General features: G+C 41.4%; 1 protein-coding gene across 1 annotated transcript; it reads left to right on the top strand.

The window, feature by feature from the left end:
* Positions 1-3,238: 3,238 nt before the first annotated feature.
* LOC311119710 (uncharacterized protein) lies at positions 3,239-19,768 on the top strand. The gene is made up of 13 exons (XM_084194373.1): positions 3,239-3,448; positions 7,804-8,018; positions 8,398-8,541; positions 10,605-10,719; positions 12,025-12,226; positions 13,140-13,281; positions 13,560-13,715; positions 13,796-13,851; positions 13,978-14,153; positions 14,262-14,662; positions 15,465-15,561; positions 15,852-16,086; positions 18,606-19,768. Exons 1-13 carry the CDS (start codon positions 3,314-3,316, stop codon positions 18,770-18,772), a joined length of 2,241 nt encoding a protein of 746 aa, XP_084050499.1. The 5' UTR covers positions 3,239-3,313; the 3' UTR covers positions 18,773-19,768.
* Positions 19,769-24,694: the final 4,926 nt, after the last annotated feature.

The following is a 24,694-nucleotide window of genomic DNA, read 5'->3' as shown; positions in this document are numbered from 1 at the left end:
GTTAGCAAGTCGGAAATGGTCTAGTTCCGACTAACACTTGAACGCGGCATTTTGCGCGCACGGTAGTGCGTCTAGTCCGACCTCAACCCCACTGTTGAAAAACATGGCGGGATTTCGATTAGACTGAACCGGGGTAAACCAGGCTATGGCCTGTCACGTCACCGGGCAAAAACGGTGAGGAAGGTAAGCCCAGCATCACCGGGCCATAATGTCAACAAAACAGCAAGATAAATCATTCAGAAACATAAATCATGTATTTTCTATAAAATATGTTACAACTTTCAAAGTAGTTTTCCTTGGGATACTTTTGCATGTGAAAACACAGAACCTTAACTCATTAGGTACTCCATGTGCTTCACATACCTGACGTTTGATTTCAGCAAACTAATGCTGCTTTCAAGACAACTGGGAACTCAGGGACAAAACGAGCTCCGACTGGGGAAAATTGTTTTGTATTGGTCATCCAACAAGGAATTCCAAGTTCGGAACTCCGGCCTCTTTCTACAGCTCCGATTTTCAGACCTGAAGATCACTGACATCATGATTTGACCTCGTCATTTAATAACGCGCTGTTGCTCCGTGTCATGATTGGGCCTTATGCCGCTTTCAAGGGCTAGTCGGAACTAGGAAACTCAGAAATGTCTGGTTTGCTAACTGGTCGTAGTTATACACGTGCCGCGTTCAACCAGTTAGCAAGTCAGACATTTCCGGGTTTCCTAGTTCTGACTAGCGCGTAAAAGCGGCTTTAAATCGAAGAACCGAGTATCCCTAGAGCGTTTGTGCAGTAAGCTTTGAAGAATTGGACCTTCTTTAAAATAAATATCAAATAAATGTACAAGCCGAAATAATAATTGTCACAAGAATAGGCCTATGCACAGGCTATATATCGATAGCCGAATAAGGCCATGGATTCATCATATTTAAAATAAAAAAGGATGTCTAGCTTTTTAAAATGCATGTAGGTATGTGTAGGTAAGGTCTAAACAAGAGAAAGTCCCCAATAAGATCAGTCTCATTGGCATCCTTTCATTACAAAAAATATATCTATCAATATATATATATATATATATATATATCTCACAGGAGGTTATATGTATGTATGTATATATGTATGTATATATATATATATGTATGTATGTATGTATGTATATATATGTGTGTGTATATATATGTGTATATATGTGTGTATATATGTATGTTTATGTGTATATATATGTGTATGTGTATATGTGTATATATATATATATATGTGTGTGTGTGTGTGTGTGTGTGTGTGTGTGTGTGTATATATACAGTGAGGGAAAAAAGTATTTGATCCCCTGCTGATTTTGTACGTTTGCCCACTGACAAAGAAATTATCAGTCTATAATTTTAATGCTACATTTATTTGAACAGTGAGAGACAGAATAACAACAAAAAAATCCAGAAAAACGCATGTCAAAAATGTTATAAATTGATTTGCATTTTAATGAGGGAAATAAGTATTTGACCCCCTCTCAATCAGAAAGATTTCTGGCTCCCAGGTGTCTTTTATACAGGTAACGAGCTGAGATTAGGAGCACACTCTTAAAGGGAGTGCTCCTAATCTCAGCTTGTTACCTGTATAAAAGACACCTGTCCACAGAAGCAATCAATCAATCAGATTCCAAACTCTCCACCATAGCCAAGACCAAAGAGCTCTCCAAGGATGTCAGGGACAAGATTGTAGACCTACACAAGGCTGGAATGGGCTACAAGACCATCGCCAAGCAGCTTGGTGAGAAGGTGACAACAGTTGGTGCGATTATTTGCAAATGGAAGAAACACAAAATAACTGTCAATCTCCCTCGGCCTGGGGCTCCATGCAAGATCTCACCTTGTGGAGTTGCAATGATCATGAGAACGGTGAGGAATCAGCCCAGAACTATACGGGGGAATCTTGTCAATGATCTCAAGGCAGCTGGGACCACAGTCACCAAGAAAACAATTGGTAACACACTACGCCGTGAAGGACTGAAATCCTGCAGCGCCCGCAAGGTCCCCCTGCTCAAGAAAGCACATATACAGGCCCGTCTGAAGTTTGCCAATGAACATCTGAATGATTCAGAGGAGAACTGGGTGAAGGTGTTGTGGTCAGATGAGACCAAAATCGAGCTCTTTGGCATCAACTCAACTCACCCTGTTTGGAGGAGGAGGAATGCTGCCTATGACCCCAAGAACACCATCCCCACCGTCAAACATGGAGGTGGAAACAAATCTTTGGGGGTGTTTTTCTGCTAAGGGGACGATGGACGGGCCATGTACCGTCAAATATTGGGTGAGAACATCCTTCCCTCAGCCAGGGCATTGAAAATGGGTCGTGGATGGGTTTTCCAGCATGACAATGACCCAAAACACACGGCCAAGGCAACAAAGGAGTGGCTCAAGAAGAAGCACATTAAGGTCCTGGAGTGGCCTAGCCAGTCTTTCTGGAGTGGCCTAGCCAGTCTTTCTGGAGTGGCCTAGCCAGTCTTTCTGGAGTGGCCTAGCCAGTCTTTCTGGAGTGGCCTAGCCAGTCTTTCTGGAGTGGCCTAGCCAGTCTTTCTGGAGTGGCCTAGCCAGTCTTTCTGGAGTGGCCTAGCCAGTCTTTCTGGAGTGGCCTAGCCAGTCTTTCTGGAGTGGCCTAGCCAGTCTTTCTGGAGTGGCCTAGCCAGTCTTTCTGGAGTGGCATAGCCAGTCTTTCTGGAGTGGCCTATCCCTTTTTTGTTGTTATTCTGTCTCTCACTGTTCAAATAAACCTACCATTAAAATTATAGACTGATCATGTCTTTGTCAGTGGGCAAACGTACAAAATCAGCAGGGGATCAAATACTTTTTTTCCCTCACTGTATACAGGTAACGAGTTCAAACAGGTGCAGTTAATACAGGTAATGAGTGGAGAACAGGAGGGCTTCTTAAAGAAAAACTAACAGGTCTGTGAGAGCCGGAATTCTTACTGGTTGGTAGGTGATCAAATACTTATGTCATTCAATAAAATGCAAATTAATTACTTAAAAATCATACAATGTGATTTTCTGGATTATTGTTTTAGATTCCGTCTCTCACAGTTGAAGTGTACATATGATAAAAATTACAGACCTCTACATGCTTTGTAAGTAGGAAACCTTCAAAATCAGCAGTGTATCAAATACTTGTTCTCCCCACTGTATGTGTTTAAAATACTTTGAAGTGCATCACAAATCCGGTTATTCCAGTTATTGAACTACTCCACGCCTCTACCACATAAGTGAATATGAACGAGGCACTTGAAGGAAATGATCAGACGGACAGACAGATAGGCTAGGAGAACGCCATCATGGACCTTGGTAGGCTGCTCCTGCTGGTACTCAGCAGTGCCGTCTGCCACAGCACCGATTCAACGTACTATGGTGGGACTATGCGCTGTACAGTGCCGGGATACATTCCCCCGGACTCGAAATGGACAGGGGAGGTAGGTTCCTACGAGTGCATAACTTGATTTGCAATAAATAGTAAATAAATAGTCTACAAAGTATATGCCAAACCTGCCAGTGCCTTTACTACTGTAACACTCATAACCAGTGGTGGGAAAAGTACCCAATTGTCATACTTGAGTAAAATTAAACATAGAAAATGACTCAAGTGAAGTCATACAGTAAAATACTACTAGAGTAAAAGTCATACAATTATTACTTTTAAATGTACTTAAGTATCAAAAGTAAGTGTACTTGCTATAATATAGGATACTTAAGTATCAAAAGTAAAAGTAAATGCTATAAATCATTTCAAATTCCTTTTCAAACCAGACAGCACGAATTTTATTTTTTATTTTTTATGTATGGATAGCCAGAGGCATACTCCAACACTCAGACATAATTCACAAACGAAGCATTTGCGTTTAGTGAGTCCTACAGATCCGAGGCAATAGTGATGACCGCTTGTTCCAGAACCGAACATTTTCCTGTCCTGCTAAGCATTCGAAATGAGTACTTTTGGGTGTCAAGGGAAATGTGGGTAAAAAAATACATATTTTCTTTACAGGTACGGGGGGGACATGACCCACCCACATTCTGAAATTGAATTTTTTTCCCCCCCTAGTTTTATCATTGCACCGTTATACAAAAAGCTGCATCAGTGTGTTTTAGTACCATGCAGACACCTCAGAGCGGTCGGGTATGTTGTTTGGCGGTTTCAACTGGCTGGATTTAAGATCCGTGCGGACACCGCAGATCGTGCGGACAGGCTGTGGCTGCAGTCCAAACTCAAAGTTGACAGCGCTTGGCCCCAAACCCTCAGCCCTTGAATGACGTTTTCACATCCGAGTGTACCTTAAATGTCCCTTGCCCAAGCGAGGGAGAGTGATGATCGGAGAGGCAAACTTGGTGGAAATCTATAAATTGATCTTAAAAGCAACCAACCTAAAGCTATTAATGTACATAGGCAGCACTCCTTTCAGGTAGCTAGCTACAGTTACCCATAGCTGGCTAGCTAGTTTTCGTTTGGTCATTTATTCCAATACAATTAAGAATTCCAAAAAATATGTTTATGAATCTAGCTATGTTTTAAAGGCTCCTCACTTCAAGACTAAGGCAATTTGCCACAGCTAAAATCAATGTCTTCTATATATATATATATATATATATATATATATATATGTATATATTTTTAGCACGCTTGCTTCATAATTTTGTCTGACATGCCGAAAATGCAGCATTGTTGATTACATTTGACACTTGGCGGCCACCAGAGTTTGACACATGACTACAGTTTGCATTGAATTGTGGGTCATATCATCCCCACAACTAATCAAAGTGCTTCATTCGCTCCCTCGAGCTAAATCGAGGGTCGAGGGGGCAATGTTTGTGAATTGAACCTCCACTTAAGATGGCAATCAAACTGCATCCGGTTTCGACCGGGATTCCCCTGGAAAGAGGCTAGCGCGAAGGCTGAGGGGGTAAAAATAATGTGTTTGGACTGCAGCCTGTTAGAAGCCAAAGTTTATGAACCGGCACGGAGAGATGAACAGAGGTAGCTGCTGTCTGTGTTGCGCTTTTTCTCCGAGTTGTTAAAGCACTTTTTTTTTTTTACATAGTCCCCCCATTTTAAGGGGAGCAAAAGTATTGGGACAAATTCATTTGTATGTGTATAAAAGTATTAAAAAGTTAAGTATTTGGTCCCACATTCATAGCATCCAATGACTACATCAAGCTTGTGACTCTACACATTTGTTGGATGCATTTGCTGTTTGTTTTGGTTGTGTTTCACATCATTTTGTGGCTAATAGAAATGAATGGTAAATAATGTATTGTGTCATTTTGGAGTCACTTTTATTGTGAATAAAATATGTTTTTAAACACTTCTACATTATGTGCATGCTACCATGATTATGGATAATCCTGAATGAATCCTGAATAGTGATGAGTGAGAAAATTAGACACAAATATCATACCCCCAAGACATGCTGTCCTCTCACAATTACAATAACAGGGGAGGTTAGCATTTTGATATTTGTGCTTCTATAACTTTCTCACTCAAGCTGACAGTCTGCACTTTAATCTAAAAAATATTTGTACTTAGTTACTTTACACCACTGCTCATAACTAATTTCACATGGTAAATGTACAATTTCTGGAGGCAAAAGAAACACACACACAATGCATTAAAATGGTTGAAATGATGTAGCCTAATTAATAACTTTTGAGGAATATTTTTATTTTTTTACATGGAAATTAAAATGAATGTCAGTAGAACATGTGATCACACAGGTTTGGCATGCACTTCCAATAAAACATCATCTATAAACCAGCTCTGATTCTGAAAGCCACGTGTTCATCCATGCCTTTTCTTTAGCAACTGTTAAAGAAAACTGTTCAGACATGTAGAACAGATGTCTGACCAATCTTCATTGATTGGTGGAGTATCAGGTAAAATATAGACATGGCTAGGGTTGATGACAGTACACTGTAAACCCCAATGTGCTGTCATTACTCAAAACTTGTGAGGAAACTCATTGCACTTAATATGTCTAAGTACAATAAACTTAAAGTGATATAGTCACTGTGACCCTGTAGGGATCCAGATTTTAGTTGTATCAGCTTGAACATTTGGAGTAATGCCCCCACTAAGCCACGTCTCCAATATAATTTCCCATTGTGCCTTGCCTTTTGGAGTGAATTGTCGAGTTACCACCCATTACTGTATTTGTTAGTGACAGAGACATGGTTGTTGAATTTGTTCTTTTTTCAGTCCTGTGACCTTCACCAAGTGAGTTCCTAGGAGAATGTTATCATTTTAATTAACTCCTTATGACAATAAATTACATATCTCATCAGGCCTTATTATGAATCCTAGCTTTACCCTAATACAGTGGCCTGAAACTCATGGTTTACAGGCCACATAAGGCCTGCAAGTACGGTTGCAAAATTCCAGTAACTTTCCCCAAATTCCCAGATTAATATATATATATTTTTTGAGTTTATGTGACTTATCATTTAGTTTTGAGTCAGTACTACTTAAACATTAAGTAAATTATGACTTTTCATTGAGTTCAACTTACTACAAGTATTTGAGTTAAAAATGCCTTGGGATTTACAGTGTAGTTTGTGGTCAATTCCAAGTAATTTCCTGTTAGTAGAATTGCAAATGAAAAATCTTAAATGCAATTCATTAAAAAAATTAACAGCACGCCGAATCAAATCCACATCCAATGAAAGTAAGGAATTGATTTAGCAGCTTTTCAACATAAACTATGTGCTGGAAGAAATTGGGGGAAAGATCGTCAAGTTGATAAATAGCATGAGAAATGGGACAATATTACAGTACATTTACCATCTAATGCACACTTGAGAACCATTCCATAAGATTAATTAATAGATTATATCAAACATGTATTACTTATTCTTTCTATCTCGGTGCAACCATTATTCTTTCTCTCTTGATGCAACCATTATTATTTATATCTTGATGCAACCATTATTATTTATATCTTGGTGCAACCATTATTATTTATATCTTGGTGCAACCATTCTTCTTTCTATCTTGATTCAACCATTATTCTTTCTATCTTGATTCAACCATTATTCTTTCTATCTTGGTGCAACCATTATTATTTCTATCTTGGTGCAACCATTATTCTTTCTAGCTTGACGCAACCATTATTCTTTCTATCTTGATGCAACCATTATTATTTATATCTTGATTCAACCATTATTCTTTATATCTTGATGCAACCATTATTCTTTATATCTTGATGCAACCATTATTATTTATATCTTGATTCAACCATTATTCTTTCTATCTTGATGCAACCATTATTATTTATATCTTGATGCAACCATTATTCTTTCTATCTTGGTGCAACCATTATTATTTATATCTTGATGCAACCATTATTATTTATATCTTGGTGCAACCATTATTATTTATATCTTGGTGCAACCATTATTATTTATATCTTGGTCCAACCATTATTCTTTCTATCTTGGTGCAACCATTATTATTTATATCTTGGTGCAACCATTATTATTTATATCTTGGTGCAACCATTATTCTTTCTATCTTGGTGCAACCATTATTCTTTCTATCTTGATGCAACCATTCTTCTTTATATCTTGATTCAACCGTTTCTAATCATTCTTAATGCAACCTATCTCCCCTATCAGGGCCCTATTTTCAAAAAGCTTCTCAGAGTAGTAGTGCTGATCTAGGATCACGTCCCCCTGTCCATATACTCTTATTCATTATGATCTAAAAGGCGAAACTGATCCTGTATCAGCCTCCTACTCTGAGACTGTCTGTGAATATGGGCCCTGACCTGTGTGCTGGCAGGTACAATTCCACTATCGTGAGAATGGCCGGGACAGGTGTGAACAGCAGTTCTCCTGGGAGTGCACCAGCGGCTCCTGTAATGGCAGTGCAAACCGACAAGGACCTGTCGTGCAAACCAACAAGGACCAGTCAGGCCAAAACCTCTGGTGCCAGTCGGAGGGACTCTTCACTAGGAACTTCACTAGGGACCAGAAAACCCAATCCTACACCCTGAGGTAAGCTTGGATTTTATGTGTGTGGTGGAGGAAGGGGGGGTTAATGTCAGCCTCTGGGTGTTTGGGTGTTAGAGACAGGAAGTAATCTGTTGAATGCTGTTTTGAAGAGTAATAAGCATGTCATCTAGGCGTCTTAACGCCTCACCCCCCGACACACACACAAACCCCCTATAGTTAGTGTTGCTGTGTCTGTCGTGCTCCGATCCCATCAAACAACATTTTGCTGGATTTTTATGTTGGAAAGACATTGCATTGCAATCTGAGCACTGTGGAAATAACAGTTATATTGATGATGTGGATGGAATCGCTAGAAAAGACTGATGAATGATGTCATATTTAATCTAATACTTCAATGCACTGATTCAACCTCTCATTGTAGTGACTCAGGTTGCTGTTGGGGCTCCAATGTCAATGGAAAGACCAACTGGACAATGCACACCGAGGTGGATTTGGGGTTACGGGTTAGCCCGGGGCCGCCAACCCAAAACACACCTCCTGTCACGGCAACTGTCCCAACCCTACGGTAGGACCATGAGGGAAGCAAACTGAATGTATCAAAAATAGTTTCTGCCAAACAACCACCTACTAAACTTAGTGGCATATTTCAAACGGAGCCCTATTAACCCTTTAGAACCAATAGCGGCCGTCTGTCACGCCCTGGCTCTGGGGACACTGTTATGTTGAGCCAGGGTGTGTAATTCTATGTTTGTATTTCTATGTTGGCCTGAGTGACTCCCAATCAGAGGCAACGAGTGTCAGCTGGTTGTCTCTGATTGGGAGCCATATTTAACTGTCTGTCTTTCACTTTGTGTTGGTGGTTTCTTGTTCTTATTTGGTTTGTGTTACACCGTAGACATCACGTTATCGTCTGTTGTTTTGATCGGTTGATCATTCATTAATAAATATGTTCACCTTCAACGCTGCGCATTGGTCTCTCCCTGACGATCGTGACAGAAGAAACCACCAGAACTGGACCAAGCAGCCTAGTGAGGAGCAGAGTGGGTGGACTTGGCAACAGTGGAGGCAGAGCTTCGACTGGGTCAAGCCGAATGAGGAGCTGAATGGCGGAGATTGGAAGCAGAAGAGCGAGAGTTGGGCGAGAATTATCGAGGCCTGGCCCACGGGGAAGAGAGACTCCCAGAACATTTTTAGGGGGGGGGCTCACGACGTCGGACCAGCAGGAGGCCGCGATAGAGCGGCCCAGCGGGTTGCCAGAGGAGGCCGCCAGGTTACGGGGGCCACTGGTCGAAAAGGGGATGGAGGATGTAGAGGCACGGCGAGAGGTACTGGCGTGTGTTGCCAGTCCGGTCCGGCCCGTTCCAGATCCCGGTGTAGGGCCAGTGGTGTGTGTCCCCAGTACGGTCCGGTCCATTCCTGCTCCCCGCACCAAGTCAGTGGTGCGTTTCGTCAGCCCTGTCCGGCCCGGTCCTGCTCTCCGCACCAAGTCTGTGGTGCGCGTCGCCAGCCCAGTCCGGCCCATTCCTGCTCCCCGCACCAAGTCTGTGGTGCGTTTCGTCAGCCCTGTCCGGCCCGTTCCTGCTCTCCGCACCAAGTCTGTGGTGCGCGTCGCCAGCCCAGTCCGGCCCATTCCTGCTCCCCGCACCAAGTCTGTGGTGCGTTTCGTCAGCCCTGTCCGGCCCGTTCCTGCTCTCCGCACCAAGTCTGTGGTGCGCGTCGCCAGCCCAGTCCGGCCCATCCAAGCTCCCCGCACCAAGTCAGTGGTGCGCTTCGTCAGCCCGGTCCGGCCCGCTCCTGCTCCCCGCACCAAGTCAGTGGTGCGTTTCGTCAGCCCGGCTCGGTCCGCTCCTGCTCCCCACACCAAGCCAGTGGTGTGCGTCGTCGGTCCGGCACGGCCCGTGCCTGTTCCGCTGGTGCCTGGTCCGGCACCGGTCAGATGCGTTACGCCGGAGCTAGAGCAATCCGCTCCATCAGTGTGCAGTCCAGCTCCGGCCAGCGGGGCCAGACCGGACCAGGGGTACTTTGGGGGGTTGGAGAGGGAGTGGGGATCAGGCCCGGAGCCGGATCCGCCGCCAAGGCGGAGTGCCCACCCGGTCCCTCCCCTGTGGTATTTAGTTGGCGCGGTCGGAGTCCGCGCCTTTAGGGGGGGGTACTGTCACGCCCTGGCTCTGGGGACACTGTTATGTTGAGCCAGGGTGTGTAATTCTATGTTTGTATTTCTATGTTGGCCTGAGTGACTCCCAATCAGAGGCAACGAGTGTCAGCTGGTTGTCTCTGATTGGGAGCCATATTTAACTGTCTGTCTTTCACTTTGTGTTGGTGGTTTCTTGTTCTTATTTGGTTTGTGTTACACCGTAGACATCACGTTATCGTCTGTTGTTTTGATCGGTTGATCATTCATTAATAAATATGTTCACCTTCAACGCTGCGCATTGGTCTCTCCCTGACGATCGTGACACCGTCTCAGTAATCTACAGCAGCATTCTAGAATTCTATTGTGGTCTAAAAGGTTAAACAATGTATTCAGTTTACTCTACATCTAGATAACAACACAGTCATGTCGCTGCTATCTGTGATTATTATCTACTAATGAAAGTGTTTTGTTTCTCTCTGTGATGTCATGAGTAGAGTTCCTCAGAACTGCTTTTCCAGTCTTCCTCTCTTGGCCTATGACCCGGATGGAGATGACGTGAGGTGCCACTTCCCTGTGAACGTCACACACCGCAACATTACACTTGACAGGGTAAGAAAATAAACAATGTCCCTCCCTGCAGATTGATGTAGATTCAATCAAGCCCGTTTATTAACGGTTTAGTGCATGGGGTATTATCAAGCTAGCTAAAATCATATTGGTTGAAGAATTGTTTACACTTCAAAGGCATGTGAACAATCCCCCCCAATGTTTTTATGAATATCGCTAGCAACAACAGAATAAAAACATTTCTTATTACATACCCACAGTAGAAAAGAGGAGAATATCTTCTTTCTAATGATGTCAACTTTTTCTCAACTCCTAATATTGAGCAAATTACACTCACTGGAGTATCTGACATAGGATTTAAAAAAGCACCCGCCAATAGGGGTGGCTTCATGTGCTCGTGGGAAATGGGAAACTGGGAAGTGGGATGTCGTAAGTCCGACATGAATGTGTTCACGTGCCTTTGAAGGTGGAACAATTCTTCAACCAATAAGATTTTAGCTAGCTTGATAAGCTAACGTTGCTAATAATAAAGTTAGCTAGTTTGCTTAACATTGACGATATGGTCAAACTAGCTACATTATCCTCATTGATAACGTTGGTAATTGTCCAAAAAATGGATTTGTTGTCATCTTTTGGTTGAAAAGGTGAAAGGTCAGAGAACATGGCAACTCGGGTAACAACATTTTCTCCAAGTTTCCCACTTGTAATTCCGACTTGGAGGGTCTTTCAAGTGAAATTGTCCCACTTCCGATAACTCGGATAGCACGTGAACGGGGAATAGGCTACAAGTGCGGCAAGTGCCGCTGGCTGCTGCTAAGCTTTCTTGACGTGGACATAATGTTTTGCCAACACATGGCTAACCTTTGTTTAACCCGATAAACAGCTGCTCTTAGCGAAAATGTGTTTGGAGTTACCTTTCTAGCTAATAGGGCTATGTTAAAGTTTACACTTCCTATTCTAATTATAATGTGGGGAGGTCAAAAATAATGAAAACGATCTACCAAATCGATTCATTTTAAAATGTTGACTACTTCTCCTTGCCATTATCATTTACCTGATGTGAAGAAGAAAAAACGTTTTTTGCTAACGTATGATGTTGGTCCCTGGTTTGCCTGGGAGGGGGACCCTGGGCAAGAACATGTTGAAGATCCCTGGTCTAGTGTGAAAGACCCCTGTTCATTATTATGTATTATATCCCATTCAATCCACTTGAGCACTGATCTAGAATCAGCTTTTCCATTTTAGATCATAATGAATAGGATGACGTGGACAGGGAGAACCTGTTCCTAGATCAGCAGTGTTATGAAGGTGGGGCCCAGGAGTCACTGTATCTTCTGATCCCTCCAGGTCCAGTGTACTCTGCATGCCACAGGCCTGTTGGTTGTAGGGGTGCATGTATTTGAGATCCTGCTGCAGGACCACCCCGCTGTCGATGTCAACATGACGGGATATAAATCAAATTATACCAGGAAGGCCCTGAACGAGTCCTCTGTCAATAACCCAACTCCGACCCCGTTCAGCCGCGTGCCCTTGCAGTTTGCTGTGGAGAGTAAGTAGCATGTATCACTCTCACAGTTGAATGCCTCATTTTGGCATAGTGAACCAACCAATCAATTTTAATTACATTTGATTTCTATAGCGTTTTGTCTAGTCGTATAATATGTATACATCAGTGACGTATAATCATTTGTCAAAAAAAAAGAACAGAATTTGAGTTGCATTTTGGAAAAGTGGCACAGGTTTGAAAATTGAAATCTTAGTTTGTTTATGCAAATCTTGTTTTGTTCACCTGGTGGAATGACAGTAGAGATGATGATGCATTCCAAAATGGCAGCCTACATGGTGTTACTCTCCCTAACTACAATCTACCTCTATTTACTGAGAGCAGCACAAAATGCTATCAATCTAGCAAAGAACAAACACCCTACTGCCCCTGAGAATATAATCCCACAACAATTTAGTCCGAAGTCATTGTCAGTCATTGTTTACAGACATGTATGTCCCTGTGGATCCTCTAAAGGGGCAATCTGGGATTCCAACAACAACAAAGCGGACACCCTGCCACTTTCTTTGGTAAACAGCTGAAGGATGGGGCTGGAGAAATGCAACCACTCTCAAATGTATAGACGGAGCTATGGATACAAGGACTGACCGTCCATGAGATCAAAATGATAGCTATGGATACAAGGACTCGCCATCCATGAGATCCAAATGATAGCTTTAACCATGTTATGAAGCTACACAAACAATAGTGAAACAAGCTTGTATTTTGGGTAGTGATTTATTAAGACAGTTGAACTAAGCTCCTGAGGCATTTATATAAATGATAGTCTTCAAGAATCAATGTCTATGTATCAATAATTGAATAGTCCAATAATGGATGTAGCAATCCCAGATGTAGCAATTGCCCCTTTTAACACACCTACTAGATGTCTAAAACATGTCCTTTCTGTGGGTTTTAGTCCAGCCAACTCTGCCCAACTGTCTCCCTGGCTACATACGACCACAGTTCTTGACTCCGACACCTTCACATGGGGATGTCCATCATGCTGCTGTGGGTCACCTGTACCAGCTCGATGCCCGAGTAAAAACCTCCCATGCCAAGTAAGAGTACCTCTCTCACCTACATCACCTTACTGTCCAAAACTCCATTGACTTCCCCTGTTGTTTTACCTCTGGACTGACTGCAGAGACACCACACCACTTAGCAATGCTAGTTTTTTTTTATTCAATCTGAAACTGAACTTGAAACCAGCTTGAACAGCACATGAAAAACCGGAACATGAATGAGATGAACAGAGTTTGATATGAACAAAATACTCCTTGGCATCCTCACGCTTGTCCAGGGGTTGTAACTTTTCTGTCTTTCTGCTTCCTCTAAGGATATTTGACTTCCAGGTCAGCGGCCCTCCCAACATGACCAAGAAGATCCAGGATGAGGGCTTTGGTGTCACGAGGCTCTTCCTGGGCTGGACCCCACAGGAAAGCCACCTGAAACAAAACATTCCCATCTGTTTCACTGCCGAGACAAATGAGAGGTACGTTAAAGGGACATTTACAGTAGTTGTTGTGGTTGTTGTTGGTGTTGTTCGGTGGTCATTGTTGTTCTTAATTTCAGCCAATCAGAGATGAGATGTGTGGTTGTGGCGGTGGCCAAAGGCCTCGCACTTACAGGTCAGTTGATTTTCACCACCTCCAATAATTGCACTGTTGCTAGATAGACTTCCATGTATGATATAGGGTAAGATCCAATCCTAACATGACGATACACACATAATCCCTCATCTCCTCTGGGTACAGGTGAGGCGAATGTTTCGTGCACAGCGAATAGAATCACCATCGTCGTGAGCAAGGCCTATCTGCCTGAGATGGACATGAAGTGGCTGCGGCTAGCAGACTCATCCTGCTCCCTGACCTCCAACCAAACACACATCATGGGTACCATGTCACTCAACTCCTGTGGCACAAAGATGGAGGTATGAGACACACACATCACATACTTGGAGGCATGCCCTCTCTTTCGCCTCTCTTGTGTTTTGCTTCTTGTCTTCCTAAATCTGGTTTCTCTCTCCTCCTCTATCTAGGATGCAGGTGACTTCATGGTGTTCAAAAACGAAATCAACTCCTTCGACGCGGTCAACGCAACCATCACGCGACATAACCGGATCAACATCGTCTTCTCCTGCCGGTACCCCAAGACTGTCAGCTTTTCCAACTACTACCAGATCCACAGCTCCAACTACATGTTCACCCAGTCCAACTTTGGTAGCTTCGGCTACACATTTGAGGTCTTCAGGGACAGTAAGTTCAGCCAGAAGGTGGATCCCAGTGCTTACCCAGTGAAGGCGAAGCTGATGGACAAGCTATACATGGGCATCCAGGCCCAGTCTGATCTGCCCAAGGTACAGCTGTTGGTGGAGTCTTGCAAAGCCACCCCTGATGACAGCGCCAGCAGCAGTGTCTTCTACGACCTCATCAAAGACGGGTGAGGGGGGGGGGGGGGGGGGGTCGCACAAAAGGGCTGTGGGCTTGAAGCTGTGAAAGAGGAATAGCAGGAACCTGCCCGTCGTACTGTCTTTCTTACATATTGAACCTTTATTTAGGCAGGGCGGAGTACCATTGAGACCAAGGCCTCCTTTACAAGGGAGCCCTGCATGACAAACAATTACACACCCAAGGCAGCATAGGAAGTACACGACATGTTTCCTGGTTTACCAACCCTGTTGCATTATGTGGCTTGAAATGCGAATCTTGTTTTGTTCACACTTTAGAGTAAAAATGATGAGAATGACCGGTTACATTGAACAAAATATAAACGCAATGTTCAATGCAAATCTTATTTTGTTCACCTGCAAGAGTAAAGAATGTGTGAACAACAGGTAACAGTCAACATAATGTCGTATTCCAAAATGGTAAACAATGTTGCTTTGTTTTCCCTAACAATTTGTTTTGTTTTCCACAATTGCTATTCGTCTATCAGCCTATTGACTAAGAGCAACACAACATGCTATTGTCAAGCGCTATTTGTCTATCAGTCCATTGACTAAGAGCAACACAATATGCTATTGTCAAGCGCTATTTGTCTATCAGTCCATTGACTAAGAGCAGCTAAGAGCAGCACAACATGCTATTGTCAAGCGCTATTTGTCTATCAGTCCATTGACAACATGCTATTGTCAAGCTTCAAATGGGACAGAGATTGCGAAACGTAATCATGAATTAATTTGTCTCCATCCTGTCTTAGTAAAATGTTATTTCTTTCTTTCTTTCTTTCTTTTTCAATGAAGGTGTCTAAAGGATGAGACTGTCAAAGTTTATCCCGGTAACCTAACCCAATTCTACTTTGAGGTCCAGGCCTTCAAATTCACTGGGAGCTACGATCAGGTAAAACTTAACATCAAAATGAGTTTACTTAACGGTCTTTCTTTCTTAGTTATATTTACTCACTTTATTAGAGTATAATCATGTTGCATCAATATGGAATTTACCTGAAGTCATCAAAATGTACAGATTTTGTCTTATTTAGACCCAGATTTCAACCTGTGATAAATGTGTATTTCACATTATTTCAATGAAATATCAATCCAAATGGTTGATTGTGGATGTTGATGCAGTATTAGGAAAATCTTCTTGGATGGTTCATCTCCCTTTCACATCCCATGACCCTCCTTTAGGTGTACCTCACCTGTACCGTCATCCTGTGTGAGCTGGGAAACCCCAACTCTAGGTGTGCCCAGGGCTGCCTGAACAAAGGCTTGCAGAGGCGCAGGCGAGAGCTCCCCAACGGAGAGACAGACAGGCACTACATAACCCAGGGTCCTTTCCTTGTGGTCAGAGAGGCCCAGCCCGGTGCAGACCAGAAGACCGGTGCAGTCGAGGAGACGGGTGCAGGCGAAAAGACCCGTGCAGGTAATTACCCCGCTCTTAGGGATGGAACAACATCTACAGAATTGGTACCTGGAGGAAAACGGGGACGGGTCATGCTTTTTCAATTTCAGTCACAGAGGGTTTAGTATTTTTTGACATCTAGTCCCGGGGAGGGTCATGTAATTTATGAAATGTAAATATTTCTCAGTGTTTTAGAATTAGTTGCTTATTAGGCTCTATATCGATGTGTTCCCGACGCCGCCCCTCATCTCTGACTCTCCGCTGGGCGCGCAATATCAAGTGAGCCTATAGGCTATTTAGCGTGGTCTCAATCATATGATCCATAGCCTGTAGGCTACGAAGTGCATGCTCAGAGAAGCACAGAACAAAGTTATATTTCTCAGATAGCTGCTGGGATGGTGTAAATAAAACTAGGCTGAATTACACTCTGCAATGGATATTCCAACCCTGAGCCCTGGACCTGCTCTGCTCTTGCCGATCAAATAACGTTTTTGTGTGCTGCCTGACCAATGGCTGTGCTGTGTAGGCCTATGGTGGCAGTTCAGGAGGAGAGTCAAAGGCTTCCTCTGAAATGTTTTTTTTTCATTAGGCCTAGTCCAAAAAATTTACTATTTTGCGCTCAGATTAGCCTATAGCCTATGTTCTGTTCAGCTTGAGAATGAGAGCGTGAAGGTGAGAAGGAGGACCAGAGGTCAACTCTGATAGCTTGCTACCACTATAATTGATTTGATTAAAAACAATATGTTTCTTGCCCATGATGTATTTATCAGAGTTATTGACCTCACAATAAGCCAGATTCGAGTAACTTGCATTGTTGTGCTAGAAACTAGAAGCACAATCAATCGGAAATGAACAGCTCATCGTGCTGAAATTAGGCAAATTCCATTAGGCATAATTCATTTCAACTGTCTTCATTTTAATTAGACTTTACTAACAACAAGAGGGCTTTGTGTTGGAGCCTATTTCCTCCTATTGAAGAAATAAGAGGTAGGCCTACCTGTTTGACAGATGAAATTAGGCCATAGGCTGCTAAATCCATAGATGTGTCGGCCAATTCCTCCACCCACCATGCACTCTTTAAATAGCCTACCTCTGTGTCAGGGAAGGGCTGTTAAGTTAAAACCAAGACTTGAATTGAGGGTGTATGAGAGGGTATGCCATAGGCCTACCTTTTATTAAAGAAAATAGCAAAAATTCATAGGCCTACCCTTTGTTAGCTTAAGATTTTGAAGAAAATAAAACGGATCCGATTATCTAAAAGTGCTCTATAACAGCGCTTTGGTCCGTGATGCTATACTCTAGAAACAAGCTGTAAAATACCCGGGAAAGACGCGACTCCGGTGCATATGTGGATATCATTGTTTAGTTTCTTTGATATTCAGAGGCGGAGCTACAACCAAGGAGACCAAAAATGGACTTTGCTTGGAAAGTAATCTAATTCTGTCACTATCAATTGATTAAGCTATTCACTTTCTGTACAACAGAAGATGTTTAAACCCAGACAGCTTTTAGGGAAACACTTGTGACCTTCTCTCGTTGGATTAAGCCACGGAAGAAGAGTAGTTAGCAGTTAAAGCTTACATCTTTCTGCGTCGTTAGGCCTACTCTGTCCAAGGACAATGCTCAGATTCCTAATGACGTCTCAGATGTAATTATTTGCAAACAGAAACAGTTTTGTTGCAAACAAGACACACTGATTTGGCATTGGAGAAATATGATAAGATGAACAAATATGCATATCTATCTGTCTATTCTTAGCTGTAATTTGGGTCATTTGTGTGGTATTAAAAAATATTATACTAATATGTAAAATTATGTAGAATTGCATGACATTTTTATAAAAGGCTATTTATTCTCGGACCTGCACATAAGATGATAGATTCATGGATTGCTTTTACTGTAAAGGGGATGTTTCCACTCCTACTCTTGTCCACGGTGGTCTGTGAACCCACAACCTTCTGGCCCGCAGACCTGTGCGCCATCAAAATTCCTGCGTTGCCAAATAATGCATACAGGACAAAGAACAGTTTCTACATTTGCATATCTACGGCTCTGCTCTGTCCAGGAAGTGAGAGTAAACGTTAGATATGTTCTCTGCTTTTCCACTTTGTTTTAATTATTATTTTGGGTATAAGGGAGGGTCACTTTATTTTTTTATTTTTTTTAACCGTTCAGGGAGGGTTTGGTAAAATACTGTATATTTTGCTGAAGGGAGGGCCATCCATTTTCATTTCTGAGTGGTCCGATTTCCTCCATGTAACCGTTATTATAAATAACGTTCACTCCTTTAGTAAAGGGTTAATTCATATCAGGATTAGACCAGAGAAACACCAGTATGTCCCAGACAATTATGTTGAAGCATTTAGGATTAGGTTATATGGTCAACCAGACCTAAAACATAACCCTAAACATGCTGACTGGATGGACTGTGTCCCAATACTTTTTCATGACTGCCTTTCCTTTGCCTGCCTTTTCCTAAACGAACAGATCCAAACTCCATTCCTCTGATGTCATTATGTTGTTTTTGCTGTTGATTGCAGCTCCTGTTGTAGACGCGGAAGCTCCATATTTTCTCAGATCGGACATGGGAACCATAGTCTTCGCCGGGTTGTTCATCATGACCTTGATGCTGCTGGGTGTGGTCGTGGTCTATTTGTTGAAGAAGAGGGGGGCTGAAGAACGCAAGGCTCTCATTGCATTTGATTAGAGAAGTGGAACTGGATTTGTGCCTGACCAGGATCATGTGACTGACCATACTTCTGGTTTACCCAAAGTAAAGCACGTCTTTCTTTTTTTTCAATCAAATTTGTATTTACTTTTAACAACAAATTAACACTAGTTTACATACTGAATACGGTAACATGAACTACACAAATGAACACTAGTTTACATACTGAATACGGTAACATGAACTACACAAATTAACACTAGTTTACATACTGAATACGGTAACATTAACTACACACATGAACACTAGTTTACATACTGAATACGGTAACATTAACTACACACATTAACACTAGTTTACATACTGAATATGGTAACATGAACTACACACATTAACACTAGTTTACATACTGAATACGGTAACATTAACTACACACATTAACACTAGTTTACATACTGAATATGGTAACATGAACTACACACATTAACACTAGTTTACATACTGAATACGGTAACATTAACACTAGTTTACATACTGAATACGGTAACATTAACACTAGTTTACATACTGAATACGGTAACATTAACACTAGTTTACATACTGAATACGGTAACATTAACACTAGTTTACATACTGAATACGGTAACATTAATACTAGTTTACATACTGAATACGGTAACATTAACACTAGTTTACATACTGAATACGGTAACATTAACACTAGTTTACATACTGAATACGGTAACATTAACACTAGTTTACATACTGAATACGGTAACATTAACACTAGTTTACATACTGAATACGGTAACATTAACTACACAAATGTAGTTAGTTCATTCTCATTCCCTTTTCTGTGAGATTCACTTTTATAACATTCTTCTTTTTTTATTTTTCAAAACAATTTCAACATGCTAGACATCTAGTTTTTTTTAGAGGTTGGATCAACTCCTGAATCAAGAAAATGGAAAAAAATAATGATAATGACAATCCTGTTATGCAAATAAGTCTGTATTGATTAAATACATTTTAGGCAAAAGTCCTGTCTTACTATTCTCTGCCTCAACACTCACCACTCATTCAAACATTATTAACTCCTTTAAAAGGGGCAATTATTTTGTTACTAATAAATTAATGATATGTACCCATTGATTCTTGAAGAATATTTATAAATGCCTCATGAGCTTAGTTCAAGTGTCGTACCCCGTCAGAACCCAAAATATAAGCTTGTTTTACTTCAATGTTTGTAAACAAAGTAAAGGTAAACAAACTATATAGCCTCCAAACATGTTTCTTAGCTATGGATCCTTGCAGCTATAGTGCCGTATATGAATTTGAGGGTGGTTACATTTCTCCAGCCCCGTCCCTCAGCTTTTTACCGAAACAGGGGCAGGGTGCCTGGTCTTCTCCATTTAGCATGTTTAACTATGTAGAACCACCTCTTCTGTCGAAGCTTTGCCTGGTCTTCCCTATTTAGCATGTTTAACTATGCAGAACCACCTCTTCTGTCGAAGCTTTGCCTGGTCTTCTCCATTTAGCATGTTTAACTATGCAGAACCACCTCTTCTGTCGAAGCTTTGCCTGGTCTTCTCCATTTAGCATGTTTAACTATGCAGAACCACCTCTTCTGTCAAAGCTTTGCCTGGTCTTCCCTATTAAGCATGTTTAACTATGCAGAACCACCTCTTCTGTCGAAGCTTTGCCTGGTCTTCTCCATTTAGCATGTTTAACTATGCAGAACCACCTCTTCTGTCGAAGCTTTGCCTGGTCTTCCCTATTTAGCATGTTTAACTATGCAGAACCACCTCTTCTGTCGAAGCTTTGCCTGGTCTTCTCCATTTAGCATGTTTAACTATGCAGAACCACCTCTTCTGTTGAAGCTTTGCCTGGTCTTCTCCATTTAGCATGTTTAACTATGCAGAACCACCTCTTCTGTCGAAGCTTTGCCTGGTCTTCTCCATTTAGCATGTTTAACTATGCAGAACCACCTCTTCTGTCGAAGCTTTGCCTGGTCTTCTCCATTTAGCATGTTTAACTATGCAGAACCACCTCTTCTGTTGAAGCTTTGCCTGGTCTTCTCCATTTAGCATGTTTAACTATGCAGAACCACCTCTTCTGTCTAAGCTTTGCCTGGTCTTCTCCATTTAGCATGTTTAACTATGCAGAACCACCTCTTCTGTCGAAGCTTTGCCTGGTCTTCCCTATTTAGCATGTTTAACTATGCAGAACCACCTCTTCTGTCGAAGCTTTGCCTGGTCTTCTCCATTTAGCATGTTTAACTATGCAGAACCACCTCTTCTGTCGAAGCTTTGCCTGGTCTTCTCCATTTAGCATGTTTAACTATGCAGAACCACCTCTTCTGTCTAAGCTTTGCCTGGTCTTCTCCATTTAGCATGTTTAACTATGCAGAACCACCTCTTCTGTCGAAGCTTTGCCTGGTCTTCCCTATTTAGCATGTTTAACTATGCAGAACCACCTCTTCTGTCGAAGCTTTGCCTGGTCTTCTCCATTTAGCATGTTTAACTATGCAGAACCACCTCTTCTGTCAAAGCTTTGCCTGGTCTTCCCTATTTAGCATGTTTAACTATGCAGAACCACCTCTTCTGTCGAAGCTTTGCCTGGTCTTCTCCATTTAGCATGTTTAACTATGCAGAACCACCTCTTCTGTCGAAGCTTTGCCTGGTCTTCTCCATTTAGCATGTTTAAATATGCAGAACCACCTCTTCTGTCGAAGCTTTGCCTGGTCTTCTCCATTTAGCATGTTTAACTATGCAGAACCACCTCTTCTACCTGTTCTAGATAGATGCACATATGTCAATATCATATACTGAATATGTCATCAGACATCAACACCTATTAAGCTCTTGTTTACAATTGACAGATAGGAAAATTAGGGAATGACTTGTATATAATCATCATTATTGTAATGGCAGGTTTAATAACCCTCAGTTACCAGGCTGTTAGTGTAATTATAGAGAAGTGATCTACCCTTTATGAGCGTTTGGCCCACACTGAATGAGTTCCATTTCGAGAGCTTGGTTCAATCTGCATTATTGTCAAAATTGAGTTATTGACATAGCCTTGTTCTGTTCAATGTCCTCCACCTATATATTACTTGAAATACCCCAATTCATGTTAAGTTCAAAAGAATACAATTAAAAAAAAACTGCTGACACCATTCAAACCAATGAGGAAAATGTAAAGCCAATAATCTCCATATTTTTTGCAGATAGAACCTTAGAGTCCAAAGCTCTCAAATTGTTTGTTTATGTCATGACCTCTACTACCTGCCGCTCTCACCATTGGTTTGTTTCTGAGTCTGCTACAGTGGTGTGAAGTGCTTAAGTAAAAATACTTTAAAGTACAACTTAAGTCGTTTTTTGGGGGTATCTGCACTTTACTTAACTATTTATATTTTTGTCTACGTTTACTTTAACCCCACTACATTCTTAAAGAAAACAATGTACTTTCTACTCCATACATTTTCCCTGACACCCAAAATACTTGTTACATTTTGAATGCTTAGCAGGACAGGAAAATTGTCAAATTCACAAACTTATCAAGAGAACATCCCTGGTCATCCCTACTGCCTCTGATCTGGCGGACTCACTAAACACAATTACTTTGTTTGTAAATTATGTCTGAATGTTGGAGTGTGATTCTGGCTATCAGTAAATTTAAAAAATAAGACAATTGTGCCATCTGGTTTGCTTAATATAAGGAATTTGAAATGATTTATACTTTTACTTTTGATACTTACGTATATTTTAGCAATTACATTTACTTTTGATACTTAAGTATATTTAAAACCAAATACTTTTAGACTTTTACTCAAGTTGTATTTTGCTGGGTGACTTTCACAATTTCTATTAAGGTATCTATACTTTGACTCAAGTATGACTTTTGGGTACTTTTTCCACCACTGGTCTGCTAATACTGTAAATACTATCATTCAAATGACTGTGTTAAAAGTGCCACTGGAATAAACACTAATTCACCAAAACTTTTACAAAAATAGAAACATGGATACATAGTTAGGCTACACCCGCAGTAATGTGAGCACTTGAGTGGGGAGTTTTGAGGGTAGAATAGCTCTGAAGAGGAGATTCACCCTTCACTCAAGAGGATGGACCATCGTAGGAGGACAACATGCAGGCAAATAAGAAAAGGACAGCATATCGGACTTTAAATGCTTCTACTTTAGTGTTGAAAGTAACAGTGCCTTCAGAAAGTATTCATACCCCTTTGCCTTATTCCACATCTTGTTGTGTTACAGCCTGAATTCAAAATGGATTCCATAGATTTCTCTCTCACCCATCTACATGCAATAATCCCATAATGACAAAGTGAAAACATGTTTTTAGAGAGTTGAGAAAATTTGTATAAAATGAAATACAGATATCTCATTTACATAAGTATTCACACCCCTGAGTCAATACATGTTAGAATTACCTTTGGCTGCAATTACAGTTGTGAGTCTTTCTGGGTAAGTCTCTTAAAAGAGCTTTGCACACCTGGATTGTACAATATTTGCACATTATTCTTTTTAAAAATTCTTCAAGCTCTGTCAAGTTGGATATTGATCATTGCTAGACAGCCATTTTTCAAGTTTTGCCATAGATTTTCAAGCCACTTTAAGTCAAAACTGTCCCTAGGCCACTCAGGAACATTGAAGATCGTCTTGGTAAGCAACTCCAGTGTATATTTGGCCTTGTGTTTTAGGTTATTTTCCTGCTGAAAGGTGAATTTGTCTCCCAGTGTCTGGTGGAAAGAAGACTGAAACAGGTTTTCCACTAGGATTTTGCATGTGCTTAGCTCTATTCTATTTATTTTTATCCTACAAATCTCCCTAGTCCTTGACAATGACAAGCATACCCATAACATGATGCAACCACCACCAAGCTTGAAAATATGAAGAGTGGTACTCAGTAATGTGTGTTGGATTTGACCCAAACATAACACTTTGTATTCAGGACATAAAGTTAATTTATTGGCCACATTTGTTGCTGTTTTACTTTAGTGCCTTATTGCAAGCAGGATGCATGTTTTGGAAAATTTTTATTCTGTACAGGCTTCCTTCTTTTCACTCTGTCATTTAGGTTAGTATTGCAGAGTAACTACAATGTTGTTGATCCATCCTCAGTTTTTTCCTATCACAGCCATTAAACTCTGTGACTGTTTTAAAGTCACCATTGGTGAAATCCCTGAGTGGTTTCCTTCTTCTCCGGCAACTGAGTTAGGAAGGGCAGCTGTATCTTTGTAGTGACTGGGTGTATTGATACACCATCCAAAGTGTAATTAATAACTTAATCATGCTCAAAGGGATATTCAATGTCTGCTTTTTCTATTACCAATAGGAGCCCTTCTTAGCGAGGCATTGGAAAACCTCCCTGGTCTTTGTGGTTGAATCTGTCTTTGAAATTCACTGCTCTACTGAGGGACTTTACAGATACAGTGGGGGAAAAAAGTATTTAGTCAGCCACCAATTGTGCAAGTTCTCCCACTTAAAAAGATGAGAGAGGCCTGTAATTTTCATCATAGGTACACGTCAACTATGACAGACAAATTGAGGAAAAAAATTCCAGAAAATCACATTGTAGGATTTTTAATGAATTTATTTGCAAATTATGGTGGAAAATAAGTATTTGGTCACCTACAAACAAGCAAGATTTCTGGCTCTCACAGACCTGTAACTTCTTCTTTAAGAGGCTCCTCTGTCCTCCACTCGTTACCTGTATTAATGGCACCTGTTTGAACTTGTTATCAGTATAAAAGACACCTGTCCACAACCTCAAACAGTCACACTCCAAACTCCACTATGGCCAAGACCAAAGAGCTGTCAAAGGACACCAGAAACAAAATTGTAGACCTGCACCAGGCTGGGAAGACTGAATCTGCAATAGGTAAGCAGCTTGGTTTGAAGAAATCAACTGTGGGAGCAATTATTAGGAAATGGAAGAC

This window comes from Coregonus lavaretus (genome assembly GCF_964263955.1).
Source record: "Coregonus lavaretus genome assembly, contig: HAP1_SCAFFOLD_290, whole genome shotgun sequence".
Taxonomy (NCBI): Eukaryota; Metazoa; Chordata; class Actinopteri; order Salmoniformes; family Salmonidae; genus Coregonus; species Coregonus lavaretus.
The sequence above is the reverse complement of the archived record's forward strand: the minus strand, read 5'-3'. Positions and strand labels throughout refer to the sequence as shown.